At 49.1% G+C, this 18,797-nt stretch overlaps 1 protein-coding gene and 1 long non-coding RNA gene across 4 annotated transcripts in view; one reads left to right on the top strand and one right to left on the bottom strand.

The window, feature by feature from the left end:
• Positions 1-18,797, top strand: part of Gaba-b-r3 (gamma-aminobutyric acid type B receptor subunit 3) — a 231,004-nt gene that overhangs the window by 120,480 nt on the left and 91,727 nt on the right. For all 3 annotated transcript variants that reach the window (XM_077702698.1, XM_077702697.1, XM_077702696.1), the window contains exon 2: positions 13,029-13,166. In XM_077702698.1, coding sequence (XP_077558824.1) covers positions 13,029-13,166 — 138 coding nt within the window. The remainder of the gene's footprint in view (positions 1-13,028; positions 13,167-18,797) is intronic.
• LOC144174180 (uncharacterized) overlaps positions 1-18,797 on the bottom strand; it is a 155,306-nt gene that overhangs the window by 99,985 nt on the left and 36,524 nt on the right. The window lies entirely within an intron of this gene.

The following is an 18,797-nucleotide window of genomic DNA, read 5'->3' as shown; positions in this document are numbered from 1 at the left end:
CCTGAAAATGGGGCCTGAATAACTCACCAGCGCTGATCGAAGCCCGACGGAGAAGCCGCGTTTGGTAAGCAAAAGGGGCAGCTACAAAAACAAGGAAAACATGGAGAAAGAACGCCGCGAAACGCAGCGTAAGGTTAACCACGGCGTTTTCATCTTTTTTTCTTCTTCGAAGTAAACTGAGCGCGACACAGGGATGTCAACTCGGGTGAACACGAGAGCCAGTCACGGACGTTGTCTGGCCGCAGAAAATGACATAGGGTAAGCCGCTCGCGGGGTCTTTTAAGGCAAGATGAATGATGTGAGGAAGCCGCGGTATTTCGGTGGGTAAGCATGAAGCGCGCAGCTGCACTTTCGTGCAGTCCCGCACGCGAGAATGTGAATATGCGTGCGTTTTCTCGTGATTTTGTCACTAGGTCAACTTCCTACCCATCAGTATAAATTTGGTTTCAGCTGAGCCATCGGATTTAGACATAAATACGTTTTCCCTAATTTTGAGGATGAAACAACCGCAAAAACAGGAGCACGTCATGCGTTTGTTGTTGAGTTAAAGAAGAGGGGGAAAAAACAGCTAATTCGAGCTATATCACACCCGCTGTGAAACGAATGAAAAAAAAAACCTCTATAATCATGCAGAAAGTAATTCCCTTAGTATGTAGTACGTTTAATCATGAGAAGTGTAGTTTTAATCCCTAAACATTCGACCATCTCGCTCTCTCTCTCTCTCTCCTCATCTACAAAAACAGGTGCCTCCATAGTCTGCGGGATTATTGTCGCTATAACTCACGTCCAAATACTCGTATCTGACATCAATTTACGGTATGTCTGTCCGCTTAAATATCTCTGTAAAATTCCCAAGTTTCGTCTAATCCATTACCACCGATAATTATGGACTGCAATTTCCAAATACGCGATACGATACCGCGGCTTGCCTGACTGTTTCGATAGCCACAAGCGGTTCGGTTTGTTCTGTTTTAATGGCATTTTGTTGTACATTTTATATCGATTGCGCTGAATGCCGCTTAGTAACTGTGCGGCTTAGCATCAGAGCGGAGTCAATCCTCTTGATTAAGGGACGCAAAAGCTTCTCCGTGTTATCGTGGTTCATGTCGACCGACTTGACGGCCGTGCGAAGGTAACTGATAACTTTCCCGATAAGAACAGATCATTACCGTTGTTCGCTTGGGTCTCTGCGTGCGGCACTGAAGTGCGTCTTGCTGGATGACGTGAATGTTTCGCGTTTATTGCAGTGTACAACGTTCAAGGACGCAGCTGGCCTATAGCCCTTTGTTTGTTGTGCAGCTTCAATTTTCCATTCACTTATTCTCATCTCCGGCCCCAAAAAGCGCCACAATATGCTCTCTTTGTGAAGCTATAAAAATGTAAAAACGAGTTATGAGCAACATTTACGTTCGCTTTTGATGGTTTATCAGTCCGCAGCTCTTTAGAAACTGACGCGGTACTTCAATTGTGAATACATGGTACAAATTAAAGATCGACAGAAAGAACGGCGTTTCATATCGAGAACTTCAGCAAGAAATTTTACATTACTACTTATTTGTTTTTTGTTTCGTTTTTTTTTTTCAATTTTCGCTCTTCTGTACTGCTGAAAGGGTATAACGGATGTTCTCGCGAAAAGTATCGAGCTCCCAAACGCGCAGGAAGGAAATTTACCGAATAACCGATCCGCTATGCAAGCTGCCTCCATCTTAAACTCTGAAACATGTCCTGGCCGGAACCAAGATAAAGAATGGCTTTCTTCTTTGCCTTGCAAAAGAACACTAGCCTGCCGCCTGGTGTGATAGCAAGCCTTCTCCTGCGACCAGGCAAGAAGGAAAAGGGGGAAGGAAACTAATGGATGCGCAGCTTTCTTGGAGACGTAACTGCACTTTGCGCGCGCTCTGGTATTTTCTTCGAGCCCTATTTCGACACCGCGTGCGTATTCCGGAGAATTTTCTGCTACTTTGAGCGTCGTTTGTTCAAAATGTCCAGAGAAGTTCGATGGAGGAACGTTCTACGGTTTCAAGTTAGGTGCCATTAAGGCGGCTCGAACCCTTTTCCCGATTTCGGCGGATCTGTATAATTTTGCGTGGTTTGCCTGCGTGGAATAGATAACGGGAAAGTTCTTTCCATGACGCCCAGGTAGGGCTGTCTGCCCCCAAAAATGTCTTATGGTCCGCTGTTCTTTCTTGTTTTGGTCACTATTGTTTCCTACGCATATCCCTCCAATTTTTCTATGCTAAAAAAAAAACGTGGCGCAAGATCATACTAGCATTGGCGTCGAACGTAGGTTAGCTGAACAATGTGCGTGGAAAATGCAGAGTGCCAGAACAGCTTGCGAAGCGAGAGAGCGATAGCGAAAGGAAACGCTTTAATGACAACGACATGCTTTCCTAGCAGCCAGCTCGGCTTGTTTAACCTTCTCAATGATGGCGTTCGCAAGGCGTGCTTCAAGGGGAAGCCTATGAGTTTTATTTTTCTAGTGCGTAATTGTGAAATCTTACATGCTAGAGTTTGTGACTAGCTGTGGGTTTTGCGTAAGCGCATTCATCTGTTAGGGGAGAACATACCATACGTCGTCTTTTTTGTTGTTCTGTTTCCCTCTCCCCACATGACTGTATGTCTATCCTGGTTTCTTTTTTTTTTTTTTTAATTTTGTCTCCGCTAATCTTCTCTTCAGAGGCTTCCATCAGATTAAGCGCGCGGCAGTTCGCAAGGCGCTATAGTTGAATCCGTTGGACGCTTCTTTGTGCGTGTGCTACGGTGTCGACGAGCCTATGCGTTTTTTGGGTTCTCCTGTAATAGAATTCGCACGTGCACGTGTGAGTGTGAGTGTGAATAATAACCAAAGCAATAGCACTAAGCTTACTGGGCACAGGTATCTTAGCGTAGTGAAGGGCCACAGGAGTTGACCACGAGCTATGCTTACTCGTTGTCTACACGTACCTCAGAGAGGCACAATTTATGACATTTGATTGTATTTTATTGTAATAAACACAAAAATGATTTTTTTTTTCAGGAGGGAACAGAATAGGAACACTACATCCGTTGTTTACTAAGGGTGCGAATGATTAGAAAGCTAACACATTTGTGTACTTAGAATTCGCTACGGAAATACCACACAATTTTGACTTCTTTCCCTTACTTTCTAATTCGCGACAGTTTTTTATTACCGTTAGCGCGACATTAGCATTACGTTGCACGGTTCGCTGTCCCGGAAAAAAAATAACTTCGAACATACGTGAGTGTTTCGTTAACTTCATACCTTGAGGCCCATCTCCATTAGGTTTAACGGCCAGGGACGCCTTCTACACTGCGCCGGTTGCATTACTTTAAAGCCATTATGTCAGCCCATTCAAAACATACGGTTCGCGAAAATTGTAGCTCGTTACATTAGACCCTCTGCGGCTATAAACACACAAAGACGACAACCCCAGTCACGTTGCAAACAAAACGTTAAGTGTAAATGCTAGAGCCGTATTATTACAAAAACAATAAGCAACAACATCACAAGGAAACAAGAGACACTTCTAGCCCTCTAAGAAGCCAAGTAAGGCGCCATTAAGAATGACAAGAAATGCAAGCAGTGCTAATTATCAACAACGGCATCGTGGCGACTTTTAATTTCTGGAAACGTTTTACTAGACGTAGTAATAGCCCCATATTTTACTAGTTATATCAAATTTGTTAACCAAGTACTTTTAGCGAGTAAGAACATTCGCACTCATGATTTATGAAAGTTACCGCAAGAATTACTAAGCATTCTGTCTAATGTGCATGAAGTTATCATGGCACGGCGTAAAAAATAATGCGTATTAACCACAACTGCCCATAGCGTGGTCGTAATAAGGAAACGTTAGTTTCACGTTTAGTCTTACATTAACTCAACGCGGCTTTTTCAAGCTCCAGTTTTGCAGACAGACAACCTGAAAAGACTTTAGCCTCGAGAGCTTCACAAAAAAGAAATTTCACTTTTTTTGCGCTTGGGCGGCCGTATCGCGCGATCCTCGGCTTCGCTGTCATCCTCCGGGGCCTTAACTAACCCTGGTGCTTTTTAGGAAGTAATAACCAGTACGTTACGACCGCGCTTGCGTTCAAGTCCCAAGTAAAAGCCATTAGCATTATCTTCACGCAGGCGCTTCGTGGACACATTTGCGGTATGTCGCTTACACGGCAGCTCCCAACACGGCTAAAAATATCTCCCTGAAGCAACAAATGGAACTGTAGTGCTTTAGTGCTGGGCATACGTGTCTGCTCCAACTTTTCTTCATTCTTTGCTTTCTCTTGTTTGCCTGTGTTCCCTTTCCCACGTGCAGGATAGCAAACTAGGCTCTAACCAAGTTAACTTTCCTGCCTTCTATCTACATCCTTCCTTCTTTCCTTCGGGCTGATTTCTATTTCGAAGGAATTGGAAAGCGGAATGTGAGAATTATACGTGACTCCAATTTGGGGGTCTAACGCGCTTAACCAGGGCTATAAGGTGAGTCGTAGTGGGTGAAGAGATCCTGATAAATTCTGACCATCTGGGGTCTTTAACGTGCGCCTAAATGTCGACACACAACCGTTTTCACTTTTCGCCTCGACAAGAAAAGCAGCCACAGCGGCTGGAATCGAATACGCGTCCCCTGGCTCAGGCACACAACGCCGTAGCCACTGCGCCACCGGGGTGGGTAAAATATGACATGTTATGTAGAATATGATGGTATAGGTGTATTCATACGCATGTAAAATCAGACGCGCACGTAGTCTTAATCCCAAGTATCTCACTGATGGGGGTGAGCAGACCATCACACATGCAATCCTTTGTTTCTTATGAGAAGTATTGTGATTCCATTCATCCTTTCCGCTATTCACCTGAAGGCGGAGGACATGATGAGGACGACGATGGCGAAGTATACGGCGAATGATGGTTATGACTACTGTTACGATTCAGAGCGCGTCTACCCTCTTTGCGCGTGCTGCACGTTTTGTATAGTGCTCCTGTGCTTTGCGGCAGAGTCTGCCTTCCTCGGAGTAGCTACGACACGCTGGAGTACGTACGCCGCACGGGCGCCTCGCTGTCGGTGATTAAACCGCGGCTGCTGCAAAATACAAATACAAACTCACGCCGGCTCTCACGAACCCGGGAAAGAGTGTTTGTGCGTGTCTGCACTATTTTCGTGCCGCCTGCAAAGCGCTAGCGGCGCTGGGAAAGCTGTTTGACCGCTAGCGCTACCGACTGGGGCGGGTGGCCAGTCCCGCCTGCACTCACTGCCGAGCGCCCGTGCAGTCCCTGCCGCATGTACTGTACGAGTGCCCCAAGTTTGCGGCAGGGCGGGCGGAGCTTCTGGCCGTGCTCCGAGGGGTGCGGCCGCTCGAGGAACTGCTTTGGCCCCCAGGAAATGCCAGGGAGCGGGACAAAGTGCTCGAGGCCCTGGGAGCATACCTGGGGGCCTCGGGGCTCCACAATGCACTAAGCTACAACTCTACGTAACTGCCCGGGTCGCAGTGGAGTGTAGCTGTTAGGGTAGAATTCCTGTGTGTGTGTGTGTGGGTGTGTGTGTGTAAGTGTGCAGGTGTCCTACTCCTTCGTGTCCTGTATTTTGATATTTATTTATTTGTCTAGTGTTTCGTTTTTTTTTCTTTCCTTCACCTAACGTTGTATATAGGTTATTCTTGCCCATGTTTTATATATTTATGTTAGCCCTCTACCCTATCCCCCTATTCCTATGTACTCTTTCCTCCCTATCCCACCTCCCCTACACCAGCAGGCGTTCCGGTGTCCGCCCCTAGGCGAGACAATTTACGCCTGTTGGTGGACCTTCCTTTCTTGTTTTTGTGCAATAAATACATACATACATAGCGCTTCGGGGAGAAATACGCGGTTCCTCCGAGCGCAGAACGCATTCGATTGACAGCAAGGGATCCCGCTGTCCTCTCTTCGAGCCTTGCTGTAAAGCTCGTCCGGAAGGATGATGTTCCTGTATCGTTACTGATCTCTCGCCGTGCAGTAAAGCAGTTAAGTTTTACTTCAGCTTTTTGTCGTCTTCCCCAAGGCAGCAACTTTTTCTGGCCTCTCGGCCACCACGCTACCACTTCATGACGGTGGCGACGGAGCCCGGCTCGGGGATGCCTCCCCGAATATAACAGTACTCATTTTGAACTACGCACGCGCGTACGTACGTGCAAAAGTTACATGATGAAAACTGGCCACTTTCGTCCTCTCCGCACGCAGGCGCCAGCCCTCACGGTAGAAACCGATCAGAACGCGTTTACGATGGGCGACGCACCGGGCGTGACCAATCCATCTCCGTGTCGTTCTAGCGGCTCCAGAGCCAACACACTGTTGGTGGCGCATATCGGGACCGTATAGCCAGGGGGAAATAAAGTGGCCCGGGCAAAACCAAACAGGAAGTTCTTTATTCTCCCCGTCGCCGCCTGGCTTGGCCGAAGCGAGGGCCCTTATCGGCACCAATAAGCATCGTCGTCGAGGTCCCTTCGCTCGTGCATGAATAATTGATGCCCAATATGCTTGGGGCCATCGCTCGTCGTGACACCCATTCGAGGTGTCCGCGAATATTTGCCCACAGGTATCAGCGCGCCGCCCGAGATCGTGCCTCCATTGTGCTGTAATGCATCGAAGAGAGGGGGAGTGCCACGTATCGAAGTGCCCGTGCACGGCGTGTTCTTTTTGTGCTCGCTAGTTTATTCCGTCGGCCGAAGGTGCGTTATTTCAGAGAAGAATATAGCCTATACGGAAGTAGAAAACCTTCGGCCTCTGCTGTCGTATGCGAAGGTGCGCCGAAGGAGCTAAAAACCATCAGAAAAGAAGGGAAGGAGTCTATGATTTGACCTGTTCGCGCACCTTTGTGCTTTGTAGGCGCTGTCTTTGAGACAGGTTACGAATGAAGGCGCGGTCGGGGGCGGACGTAACTTCTACTTCGCACGGTGGATTCCCTTTGGGGCGCTTATTTACGGTGCTCGCGGTGATTTTATCGACTTCAATTTGTGTGTGCGCTTGCGTCTTCGAACCCCGTCGACGCTTTATCTATTACTTTGTTACTTTATCTATTCCCTTGTTCGTGCTACAAGGGGATCAAGTAAAGACCGTATGCTTTTTTTAAATACGATGATCCTTCTTTGGATAAGTAAACGGAAAAATTTTGGTACATCCGTCCGTCCGCCCGCCCGTCCGTCTGTCCGCCCACCCGTCCATTTGTCCGTCTGTCTACCCGTACGTCTGCCCGTGCGATCCCTCCGTCCAAACGCCCGCCCGCCCGCCCGTCTGTCTGTCTGTCTGTCTGTCTGTCTGTCTGTCTGTCTGTCTGTCTGTCTGTCTGTCTGTCTGTCTGTCTGTCTGTCTGTCTGTCTGTCTCACCTAAATTGGCGCCGGTGGGTCTGCTAACGATTCAATCACTGACTCAGTGGCAATGGTTAGGTCCCTGGTCACATTCCGTAGGCACCAATCGGTGACCGACCCGTAGATAAAGCGAAAGCACCGTCAAGCGGTTACCGTATAGAGGCCCTCGAAGTGGGGAACGGCGTTGGTAGCGATAGGTGCCAGCATATTTTGACGATGGTGAGACGGTGTTCTTCTACATTAATAGTGATGGTGGCGGGTTCTTGCGGGGTGTGTTTACATACGCCATATCATTTGAACCACGAGACATGAGTAAACTTTAGGATAGAGCGCACAGCAACAATAAGTTACAAAATGGTCGTACCAAACGCACGCTTCGCTTTTCTACTTCATTCTCGTCACAACCCGTTTTCTACCCTCACGCGCTCTACGGCGCTGACAGGGGCATCTGTTCGCAACTCCTTTTGTGCTAGCAAACGCTGCATTATCCTCGCACCTTACGCCCGTCAATCCAGTCGTGTTCGCATACCCCGGGGCAAGGGGTAACCTTCTTATGGGCGTCGGTTCGATTCAAATTCGCCGAAGTTCTTCGCAGTGAATTGCAAATCTCGGTGTGCGTTTTACTCACGAAAAGCCGCCCCCTCCCAGCGTGTATGTTAGTTTTTTGGCGAATTCGGGGAGCTCTCGGGGTCGCGCTTCTGCTCAAGCATTGCCGCGCCAACTCCCCCTTGTCTAACGCTTGCAGGCGCGTCAACGTGGAATACTCGGGCTGCGGTGTATACACATTCGCCAGTTGCATGCTGTATAATGTCCCCGAGTTATGCAAATGGGCCGGGGTCCGCCCTGGAGTGCGGTCTAGCGACGCGCGCGTGCGCGTGCACGTCTGCGGACCTGGCGGTTGAAGCGGCCCGGCGCACTGCGCGGTTTCTCCCAGTTAGCTCATCTCCATGCGTTCGAGTTCTCGTGCTCCGCCTCCTCTCAGCACCTTCCTTGACCTGAAGTGCTACCTAATTGGTCTATGGTCTTGAAGCGGCAATCAGCGATTTTCAAGCTAGCTGTCGGTTTAGCGTCTGCGGCAGTTGCATGAGCCGTACTCAACCAAATACAGAGCCTACCCATTTGCAAGGCAATCTACGTACCAAGTATAGAAGTGTGGACAGCGGGCATTTTAAACGAAGGTTGGAGAGAAGCACACAACACAAGCGCTGCGAGGATAGAAAAAGCTGGTGATAAGTGATTGAGAGCGCCATCAATAATGATTTCTCAGAAAGAAATCGCGTTCTAGGAGACCAGGGCAACTTAGATGTGGCGATAGCTTCGCAAACGTCCAATTTCACTTTTTTTTATAAGGCGCCGAAGTTACACCGGGGCTATCAGGCGCGTCGTAGTGGACGGCTCCGGATTAGTATCGACAATGTGGGCATCTTTCACGCGCGCCGAAATATCGACAGACAGGCGTGTTCGCTTTTCGTTTCGACCTGGAGAGCGGTCGCCGCGGTCGGAAGTCAAACACGCGTCCTTGAAATGAGCAGCAAGACGCCGTGGCCACTGGCCACCGCGGAGGGTTCTTCGCCAACGTCACAATGCTTTGGCAGTACGGGCAATCTCCATCTCCTACTTTTGTAGATGTTAATATTTTCCCGTGTAAGAGTGTGGTATATATTATACAACTTATAATATATATAAAACAGTTAGAAATAAAAATACCGCTTGTGTTGAGTACATCCTTCCGCCATCCGTCAAAAATGTGCGCTGTTAACAGGTCTGTATTGTGTCACCAGCTAGCCCGACATCGTACCCTATGTACCAAAAAGCCTCTCGGTTTACAGCACTGCGGATCTACCTATAGCTGTACGCTTTTCGCTAACCGTTTCCGGCCCCCATATATATATATATATATATATATATATATATATATATATATATATATACTGTTCTCTCTCTCTCTTGCACACACACACATACACATACACACACCCCATTATATAAAAGAGGGAGAAAAAACTGAAAAAGGGCTTGAGGTACATCTGCACGTTTCTATGAGTACATTTTATAGCGCAAGCTACACTACCCTACCTCAGGCAGTCTTCGCTGGGTGACCAGTTATGCCGTTTAGCGCTATAGGTCAAACCACACCCCCTTCGGCAAGCGCCCGGCACGGAGTAGCGGCCCGATAACGAGGGTAGATAGGGGGCAGGGGAGAGATCGGCGACGGGATAAAGGAGGCGTGCGCGGGACTTAACGGGGGAAGGCGAGGAGGCCGCCGCCGCAGCGATAAGCGCGCGCCAAGAAGGAAGGCCACGTGCGGCGCAGAAACATGTGCGATAGAGGAAAACGAACATCCAGCTGTGGTCCCTCGTACAGCAGCGAGGCTTAAACAACGCCGTGAGGCAAAAGAGAGGAAAAACGCTACTGTTGCGTATAGCTTCGCTACCTTCAAGTTTTACACGTTAGTGTGAGCCTCCTTCATTTTTTTTTTCTCTGCTTATCAAGAAAGGCATGTTACTGTCCATTCCCGCTTGCTTTTCTCGATATAGAATACGTCAGGCTATATGAGAACCATGCGGTACCTAAAATGAGATTCTGATACATCGAGGACACCTAAAAACGTAGCACGCTTGTGTGTTGCCTGATCAACCACAAGTGGTTCCGTGCATTCGCCATAATCTAACTATATCTTCCTCATCATCGTCGTTACTGCTGTCGTCGTCATAGCCGAAATACTGCACACTATCGAGTGTATTTGGTCTAAAAAGCTCCGTATGAACGGTGCGACAGGACGAAAGAAAAAAGCCGTTTATTGGAGCAAGTATTGCAGAAAAGAAAAAAATATTATCAACTAGACCCAGACAGCTTGCAAACAAAGTCGCTATTTGCTGTGCTACGCCAACCTGAGAGGCCTGCAACATTTTTAATAGCAGCTTATGGGAACGAGATTCGGTGATCGGCATTATTGGATCCCTATTGACAGAAAAAATAGTCAGGTCTCCACTGCCCTGCTTTTTATCTTTTCCTTCAAAGCCACTACTGAAGTTCAAAGCTTGGCGTCTGAAAAATATTTCGAATAAAAAAGCCTGTTTCCCGCGATCATGAAAAGGGTATTCACTCTTCCTATTTGCACAGCAATTATTTGTTTTCTGAGTATTTAGAGAACAAATAACACGTAGAGAACTGACGGCTTCTGCAGGGTTTCTGCTACAAGTTCAGAAGTTCAAACCTGGGCATTGCGCGCAGGAGGTACAGTTGAACCTCGTCATAACGATCACTGATATAGCGAATTGTCAGATATAGCGAACTAAATACGAATATTGGTTGGTGACGCTCTATTTCCATGACACTTCTTTAATAACGAAGGCGAAACTGTGAGAGCCGCGCGCGCACTATCGGATATAACGAAGAAATATTTGACCAGTAGGCTTACGAGCTATTCGAAAAAAGGTTCCGGCGTCTGAAACTGCAGACGTAGAAAATGCCCCGGTGTCCGTAGACACTGTGTAAAACTTCAGTGCTGTGAATAGCCACCAGACTAAGATCCCATCCTTCCTCGAAAAAATAGGAACGCAGGCCCTTTTTGTCAAGTGAACTTTGTTCTGTTGTAATTTCCTGTTTCATGTTCTGGTTCATTGGGCTGGAAACGCCACAAGGAGGAAAGTAAGGTTTACCTTTTTTGTAGTAAGTCCGAAGATTGAAATAATGCGTTTTGGTATCAAGTATTTTTGCAGGAGCCACAGTGCCATTTGGTTTGAACCTATTTTTAGCTTTACTGTTACAACTTCGTTTCCCGGCCGCGGCGGCCGCTTTTCTGATGGAGGCGAAAAGCAAAAACGCCCGTGTGTACGAGATTTCGGCGCACGTTAAAGATCCCCCGGTGGTCGAAATTAATCCGGAGCCCTCCACTACGGCGCGCCTGATCGCCTGCGTTGCGTCGGCGCGTTAAACCCTACAATCAATCAAATCATCTACTGTTACAACGGATATTGGATATAACGAACTAAATTGCTGCCCCGGTACTACTTTGTTATGACGAGGTTCGACTGTATAAGCCTGGGATATGACAAGAATGGTGTGGATGGCTGCGTAATGCTACCTGAAATCTCCAACGTGCGCTGATATCTCGACACGCGGGCGTTTTTATTTCCCTCCTCCGTCGCAAACACAGCCGGTGGGGCATGAAATCGAACCTGTGACCTTGCGCTATCTTCTATATCTAGGTTGGAGTGCATTATGTCTATCTATGCAGGATAGGTGTCAGTTTCAAGGCCCGTGGCTCACCCGTGGTTCCTTAGGTTTTGTATCTGGTAGAGTTCTCATTAAGTGATCACCCCTCTATGTAAACGTCAACACGCGTTGCCTCTACCCCGGCACGAACAAGTATCTAACCTGTCGCGCACTTATGAAACGATCCTGCCGCAACGGGGCTTGCCCTCTCCAAGCCGCAAGGCTCATACTTCATCGCCAGCTTTCTTGCTTTGCACATGTGGCATTCAGAGAAGTAGCGGAACGCGCGAAGGACAACTTCTGTTGCGCAACACCACGTGTACAGTCGCCGCAGCTCCGGGTGGTCTGACGGCTGAATCGCAAACGGTCGACGCAACCCCTGACACCGAGGAGCGCGGGCGTACAGCGACAGTAAACGCAGTCTAGAATGCGTGTAGGTGATTTCCTGGATGTCTGCCCGGCATCCTGTTGAAGGCGCTGAAGGCCAGTGGAAGGAGGAGCACAATAAGGCGGGCGGCCGAGCAATTCTCAAGCAACACACGAGGCTGCAATCACTGCAGGTCTTGTGGCAGCGGACAGCACGTGTTGTCTGTCGAGCGGCCGTTCGGCGATTTTTACCAAGGCTTTGGGCGGTCCAACGTCGCTATCCGAACCGGGGGGTCGGGCTGCGACGGGAAGTCTGTAGGTTGCCTCGAAGCAGCGGGCTCTGCTACGTTTAGAGTCACAAAGCGTTTTGAGGACCTCCATCGAATTACCTTCTAAAACAGCTCGTTAAGTAAACCAGTAATAATTTTTGTTATCACTTTGACCCTTCAGAACGGTGTTCCTTTTTTTTTTTTCACAAGGACGTCCCAAATTGTTTTCTTCTTCTAGACAACTACGGAAGGCAGAAGTCTTCTGTAAGGTTAAAAGATTAGCAGTGGCTTAGCTCGGCTATGACAGGATATACGTAGCGTGAGCTAAGGTTCAGCTGGTTATTCTTAGGTTTCCTGGTTGTCTAGGATTAACTGATTATCATGCTTACTGCTGCTAAAGCGATTTCCAACCCAATTCAATCCAATACAATCCAATTTAATCGAGTACCATCGAATACCATCCAACTCAATCCAGTCGAGGCGGCGGCGGCTCCGGCGCGCCAGCTGTGCGCCGTGAGACGTCACTGCTCCTCGCGCATGCGCAGCACAGCTCTCCAGGAGCCACGCGAAACTGCTCAATCTCGGCCAGTGTAGCTCACGCTACAAAAATGAGGGAAAGGGGTGGTAGTGGCGTTGGCTCTCTTCGGATCAAAGTTGAGAGAAAAGTAAATAAAGTTGTCACATGGTCCGGAAATCAGTAGTATGGCCAGGTTCTAGGAACCAGCGTGCCTTCATGTCTTTTTTGCCAACAGGCCTCAGTATTGTGCTCAGCTGGTACGCGAGTGCCGTCGAAACGAGCCTTACATTGCCCTTGCTTTTGTGTCTTTCCGCGTGCGCAGTGCGACTCCGGTGCCGCCATCAACGCTTTCTTCCACGCCATCTACCGGAAGCAGCAGATGACCATGCTCCTGGGAACCTCTTCCTCGGAGGTCACCGAGCGCCTCGCCAAAGTGGTCAGCCACTGGGGTGTGCTGCAGGTATGGCCGCTACACTTTCTGCTTGGAACGAGCCACGAGCAGTCTTTGATTTGAAGGGGTTGAGTGTCGCGGCAATGTCAGTGACATAAGCGGCTCGGGCAGGCTGTTATATTTCTCTTCCACCCTCTTTCACTTTTGTAAAGGTTGAATGTGCATTAGTTTTTCGTAGAGAACAGAAACACCCGCTCAGAAGTCAACTAGCGGCGACAGTGTACGTACACACTTTGTCAAAATTTTCTAGGCCAATCCTAAGCCTTCTCGACCACAAACAATCCAAAGAACGAGCTTTACCTCTAAATGTGACAAAAATATTTTATGATAGTAAGAAATAAAGGTATTTTCTCTAGCTTTCCGGCATAAAACGTTTCAGCATCGCTCGGGACGTAAGTTTGTACGTTAAGCTTTTTGCGGCTTGCGCGTTTCCGGTTTGGCCGAGAAAATTTTGACAAACACTGTACATCTATGGGCGGAGCATGAAGGAGCTGGCTGGCACAGGACACAAACAGGTGGCCTACTAAAGCAACCGCACGGGGCTGTGCTGTATGATGTGCGGTTCCCGTATGCATTATTGCTAGTGCTTGGGTAGCTCGTTGAAGCTGAATTTCTAAGTTTTCTGAATATCGGTGGTACGTAACGTTTGTGTGCTGAGTCAACTCAAAGCGAACATTTTGTTGCTTGTTTGTTGTGTTTGTACACTTTGTGTATGCCGACCAAGGTAACAAATAAAACTACACAGTGCGACAATGTTCATTGGAGTTTTATAATTATGCGCAGCAAAGGTTTGTTTGCAATTATCTATGCATAGTTAGTTCTTGGGAATATTTCTTGAGAATAGCCATTTAGTTATTGAGGATAGCAAAATACCGAGGTTTGTTGCCGTTTCCTGCTTGCGGAGGCAACACGGTGTGTACCCACCAACGCATCGTGCGTGAACGTGTAATCCTTGAGGACGGTTTTATCGCTCGTAGCGGTTGTACCCTTGCAACTTGCCCTATTGCCGTTAGAAGCGACCCAACGTGCCGTGGGCGACAGATTTAAGAATGAGACACGGTAAAACTTGTTATATTTCCTGTTGCTTACTTCTAAATAACCGAACCATGTCGAAAGTGGAATTAATCGTTCGAATTGAGTCTGCCGCGAGCCACCTGATTACTGAAGAGGGGACTGCCTTCCGAGTATTTGTCATGGTTTTACAATTAGCACGTACCGAGACGACGGCGCAGGAATATGGTAGTTCCTGTTTGGAAAACGCAAACGGGAACAACACCCAGTGCTTCGTGAGAAAACACTGTTGCCAGAAGATGAAGTTTAGACGGTCACGTAAATTCCGCCTTGTAATGTTTTTTTTTTTAATGAAAGGAGAGACAGGCGAAGTGAGGAAGGGTAAGGGCAGCCCCCATGCCGGCGCGAACTCCCAGTAGACCATATTACAGCGACACCCACAATTACACCTTGGGTCGATCATTTCGGGTCTATTGTCGACAAATCGTGAATTGCGACAAAGCCAACCAACATTACGGCAATTTCTGCGGCAAATAAAACATTAGAGCCGAAGCTGAATTCCAAGCGTAGTCCACAATAAACCCTGAAGCTAATGATGTAAGTTGGTATCATCTACAGGGCAACGTCCATAACGTGGCCTCATTAAGTAGCTCAGGAGAGGAAACAATCTCGAGGCCACAGCAGGACGATGGCTCGAAAAGCGTAAGTGACGGGTGAAGGAGCTAATGTGATTATAGACGTAGACGAGATGTCTTAGCCTAAAGTACTGTCGCGACTGGAAGTGGCGTCATCACTTCCTGTCACCACCCCTGTTTGTATTTATACCCAACTCGCATATTTATTTCGTTAATTGTATCTGCTACCCAACCCTTATGTAATACCCCCTGGTTAAGGTAGTAAAGTGATGTGATGTGATAACTCAATAGCGCGATTTGGGCCAAAGCAAGTTTTACACTGAAGCCGAACTGGAAAACAAAGCGAACAATGCGCGTTGACGCAAGTTATGACGACCTGTCCTTGTACGACTACCTGTGCTTGTGCGCGTTTCCGTAAGCGACATGGCCCTGTACTTCGTATGACCCCGCGAAGAAAAAGCAAAATAAGCCGCCGTGATGTTATCTCAAGAACGCATCGAAGTCACTGACTTTACAATGGTCTCTCATGGCTGAGCTAGAGCTTGATGCCAATCTCGCTTCAACCAGACCTGACGTCATAACAGAAAGTGACGTCACAATCGGAACAACTGCTTCAGTAATATCGTGACAGGAACGCCGTCCGGGGATGATGTCCCATGAAAATTTGTTGACGTCACCATGCACGCATGACGTCAACACAGTGCCGTGCAATTATACAGCCGTCGATGCAGGACTGGGCATCCAGCCGAAGAGCGATCAATATGAGACGTGAGCTCCACAGACAGGGTCCCTTCTAACCCCGGTGCTAGGTGTACATGTGTGCCCCGAAGTATACGAGACAGATGTGTGCCGATTGTGCGCGACTGCCAAACCAACTACAGCCCACATCCTGTGGAACTGTGAACTGAACCCGCGGGAGGCTGCCACACAAATGCAGCTTCCCCCAAACATTACGAACGCGATGACCTCGTCGGACTACAGCACCCAACACCTGGCCGTCCAGCAAGTGCAGGCGGCTCTCGACCGCCAGCTACCTAGGATCGAACCCACGGGTACGGGTCGCCTCCCGGAACTCGGGGCGTGCGGTCTGGCAGCGGCAGAAAGAGCACGCCGACACGACGTCGTGGCCGCGTCTTAGAGGCTCGCCCCTACGAGGCTCGCTCCTAATTGCAGGCTTTCAATAAATGTTGTTCTCCCTCTCTCTCTTCCACTCAAATGATCTCGGTTACATAGTCACTACCACAACACACACACACACACACACACACACACACACACACACACACACACACACACACACACACACACACACACACACACACACACACACACACACACACACACACGCACACACACGGACACGCGCACACACACGCACACACGCACGCACACGCGCACACACACGCACACACACACAGGCACACGCGCACGCACACCACAGGCGCACGCACGCACGCACACACACACGCACACGCCCACACACACACACACGCACATGCACACGCACGAACGCACGCACGCACGCGCGCAAACACACACAAACACACACAAACAAACACACGCACACACATACACGCACACACGCACGCACACACGCACGCACGCACGCACGCACGCACGCGCGCAAACACACGGCATTGTTGACCTTTCATGCTTTTGGCCACAACAGTGCGTACATTTACATTCTTTTGGCCATGCGTTGCTCATACAGCTCAGGGCATAACTGCCGTTCGAACTGAAATACGCTAGAACGATACCACGCACACAGATACACACGCGCACGTATACGCGAATACATGCGCTTACACGCACACACTCGGAGGTGTTCTCCTGGTTCAGTAGGGTTATTTCTCCAGTTGCCATGCTTTCGTGCACCACCTCGTTTCAATTGTTCTTCGCAAGCGCACGTGATTGGAAGCGGCTTCGAGATAAGCAGATTGGAAGAGAAAACAAGGATGCACAAGGAAATGCCAGAACGGACGCCCGCACGCCGCACACGGGTCTTCCTTTTCGGTCCGAATGGGAGCTACGTGAGCTCATATTCGTTGCAGGTTGGCCCGCCCCCCCGCACCAGGGGTGGCCAGCGCTGCCCTCACTTCGTACCTCTCAACTTGCGCACGTGAGGGCGGCGGGGGCCGGCGCCCCAGACATCGTCCGTGTCCCGCGATTGTTGGGGTGGGCTCACTCCCTGTTGTTTGTTTGTGAGGCGACGGGGGGCCACGTGCGCCGACGCCCCATTCTACCGGTCCTAGCCTCCCAATTGTCCGACTTTTACGAGGCTGGCAGGACCGACGAGGCCCCATTATTTAATTTCTCCGGGAGGCTTGAGAAAATAAAGTGCCAAAGATCATTTGCACTCCTGGAAAAGAGACTCACGCTTACTGCCGACTTCATGCTCAAAGATAAACGGCTGTGTTTTCGGAAAGTGGCGCTAAAATACAAAGACGCGCACGCTAAGCGGATACGGTAACAATAGTGGAGAGAGACAATGGTGCCAAACGCGACATTCCGTTTAAAAGTCAACGCAGGCTGGGAACTTCCGGTGCGATGCAAGACATTAATTGAACATGGTGATAGGCTCCTACCTGCGCCCAAACTGACCTAAAAAGCCCTAAACCACGATTATTTACAAAAAGAATGCGTAGAACCGATTTAAGGGAATATTCTTCCAACAAAAGGATCTCGGAAATAAAATCAAAGGTAGCATATCTGTGGCTTGAATTCAGGATATGGGCGTTAGAAGCCGCCACGAAACTCGCCAGGGCACACAGGGCGAACAGCCAGCTCGTTTCAGCAATCGATCAGGAAGACGGCGGCAGTGTTCAAAGCTAAGCACTAGACGGCGCTGGGTGTAACAGGAAGTGCCCGCACTGCACTGACTTGGATACGGAACGTCGCGTGCGAATTTCGTAAGAAAGCACTATAGAAGGAAAGAAGAAAGCTATATTCCATCATAAGAGTCTGAAATAAGTTGTGCAACATAGAAAAATTCAGATCGAGAGAGACTTAATTTTTTTCACGTGGTTATATGCGATAGCCTTATGCGTTTAATTTCCCATGTGCACTATAATTACGTCCATATGCACCGGTTATGAGCTGCTGACGGCTGCTGCCATCGTCATTGGCTGCCAATGGGAAGTGATGAGCCGGCCGTGAGCCTCTGACGGCCGCGATCGACGTCACTGGACAATAACCTTGACAGTGTACAGGATAATTGTAGATTGGTGTACGCCGGCGTTTCATACGGCGGGAATTTAGGTACCACCGTACGCACAACTCCAGACGCTGACGGCGGATTTTTGAAAGACATGATATGTAAACGCTATTGCCCTAAATGTCCAAATACACTTAAGCGCGCATCATTGGCTGTGGATACAATAGCATTAATGTCCTACTGAACGCTCCGGCACTGACGTGGTGCCCAACGGACATGCCGGTACTGTGGGCGCCGCAATGGAGCCAAAGCGGCCGCATCGCCGGCAGGGAGTGCGGCGGTGCGCATCACCGAGCGGCTTCCTAGCTGGTGGCTGCTGCGCCGCGGGATGAGGCCAGTCTGTTGGCCTCTCCTTTTTTTGTTTTCCTGCTGCACGCGGCACTCCCGTAGTGAGATTCTGCTTCCCCACCGCGCAATCACGCTGTCCCGCCGGACCGACGGCTTCCGTGACGAAGTATCTTCGTTGCTGTGCATTTCTTTGGGCTTTATTCTGTGTAGATGCTTCAACGTACACTAACGGGAAACACGCAGCGCCAGTCATAGTCGACGTAAACTGGAAAGTTTTTAACAGTTTCACAATAAAAAATTGGCCGCGTACGTGCTGCTTTCGTTGCAAATGTCGCCGAAAGACGATAGTCGACTGGCGACCCTGCTAAGTAAAGGCCTCCCTTCTCTTTCCCGCTCACCTCTCATCCTGTTCCTCTCCCGTCTCGTTCCTCCCAAGATAACACGCTAGAGGTTTGCTCAAGTCAATTTAAATTTACCGCGTTCCACTGCTCC

Source organism: Haemaphysalis longicornis, unplaced genomic scaffold, assembly GCF_048455015.1.
Source record: "Haemaphysalis longicornis isolate Haplotype H1 unplaced genomic scaffold, Haemaphysalis longicornis Haplotype H1 scaffold_3, whole genome shotgun sequence".
Classification (NCBI taxonomy): Eukaryota; Metazoa; Arthropoda; class Arachnida; order Ixodida; family Ixodidae; genus Haemaphysalis; species Haemaphysalis longicornis.
Note: the sequence above shows the minus strand (reverse complement) of the source record. Positions and strands in the feature narration are given on the sequence as shown.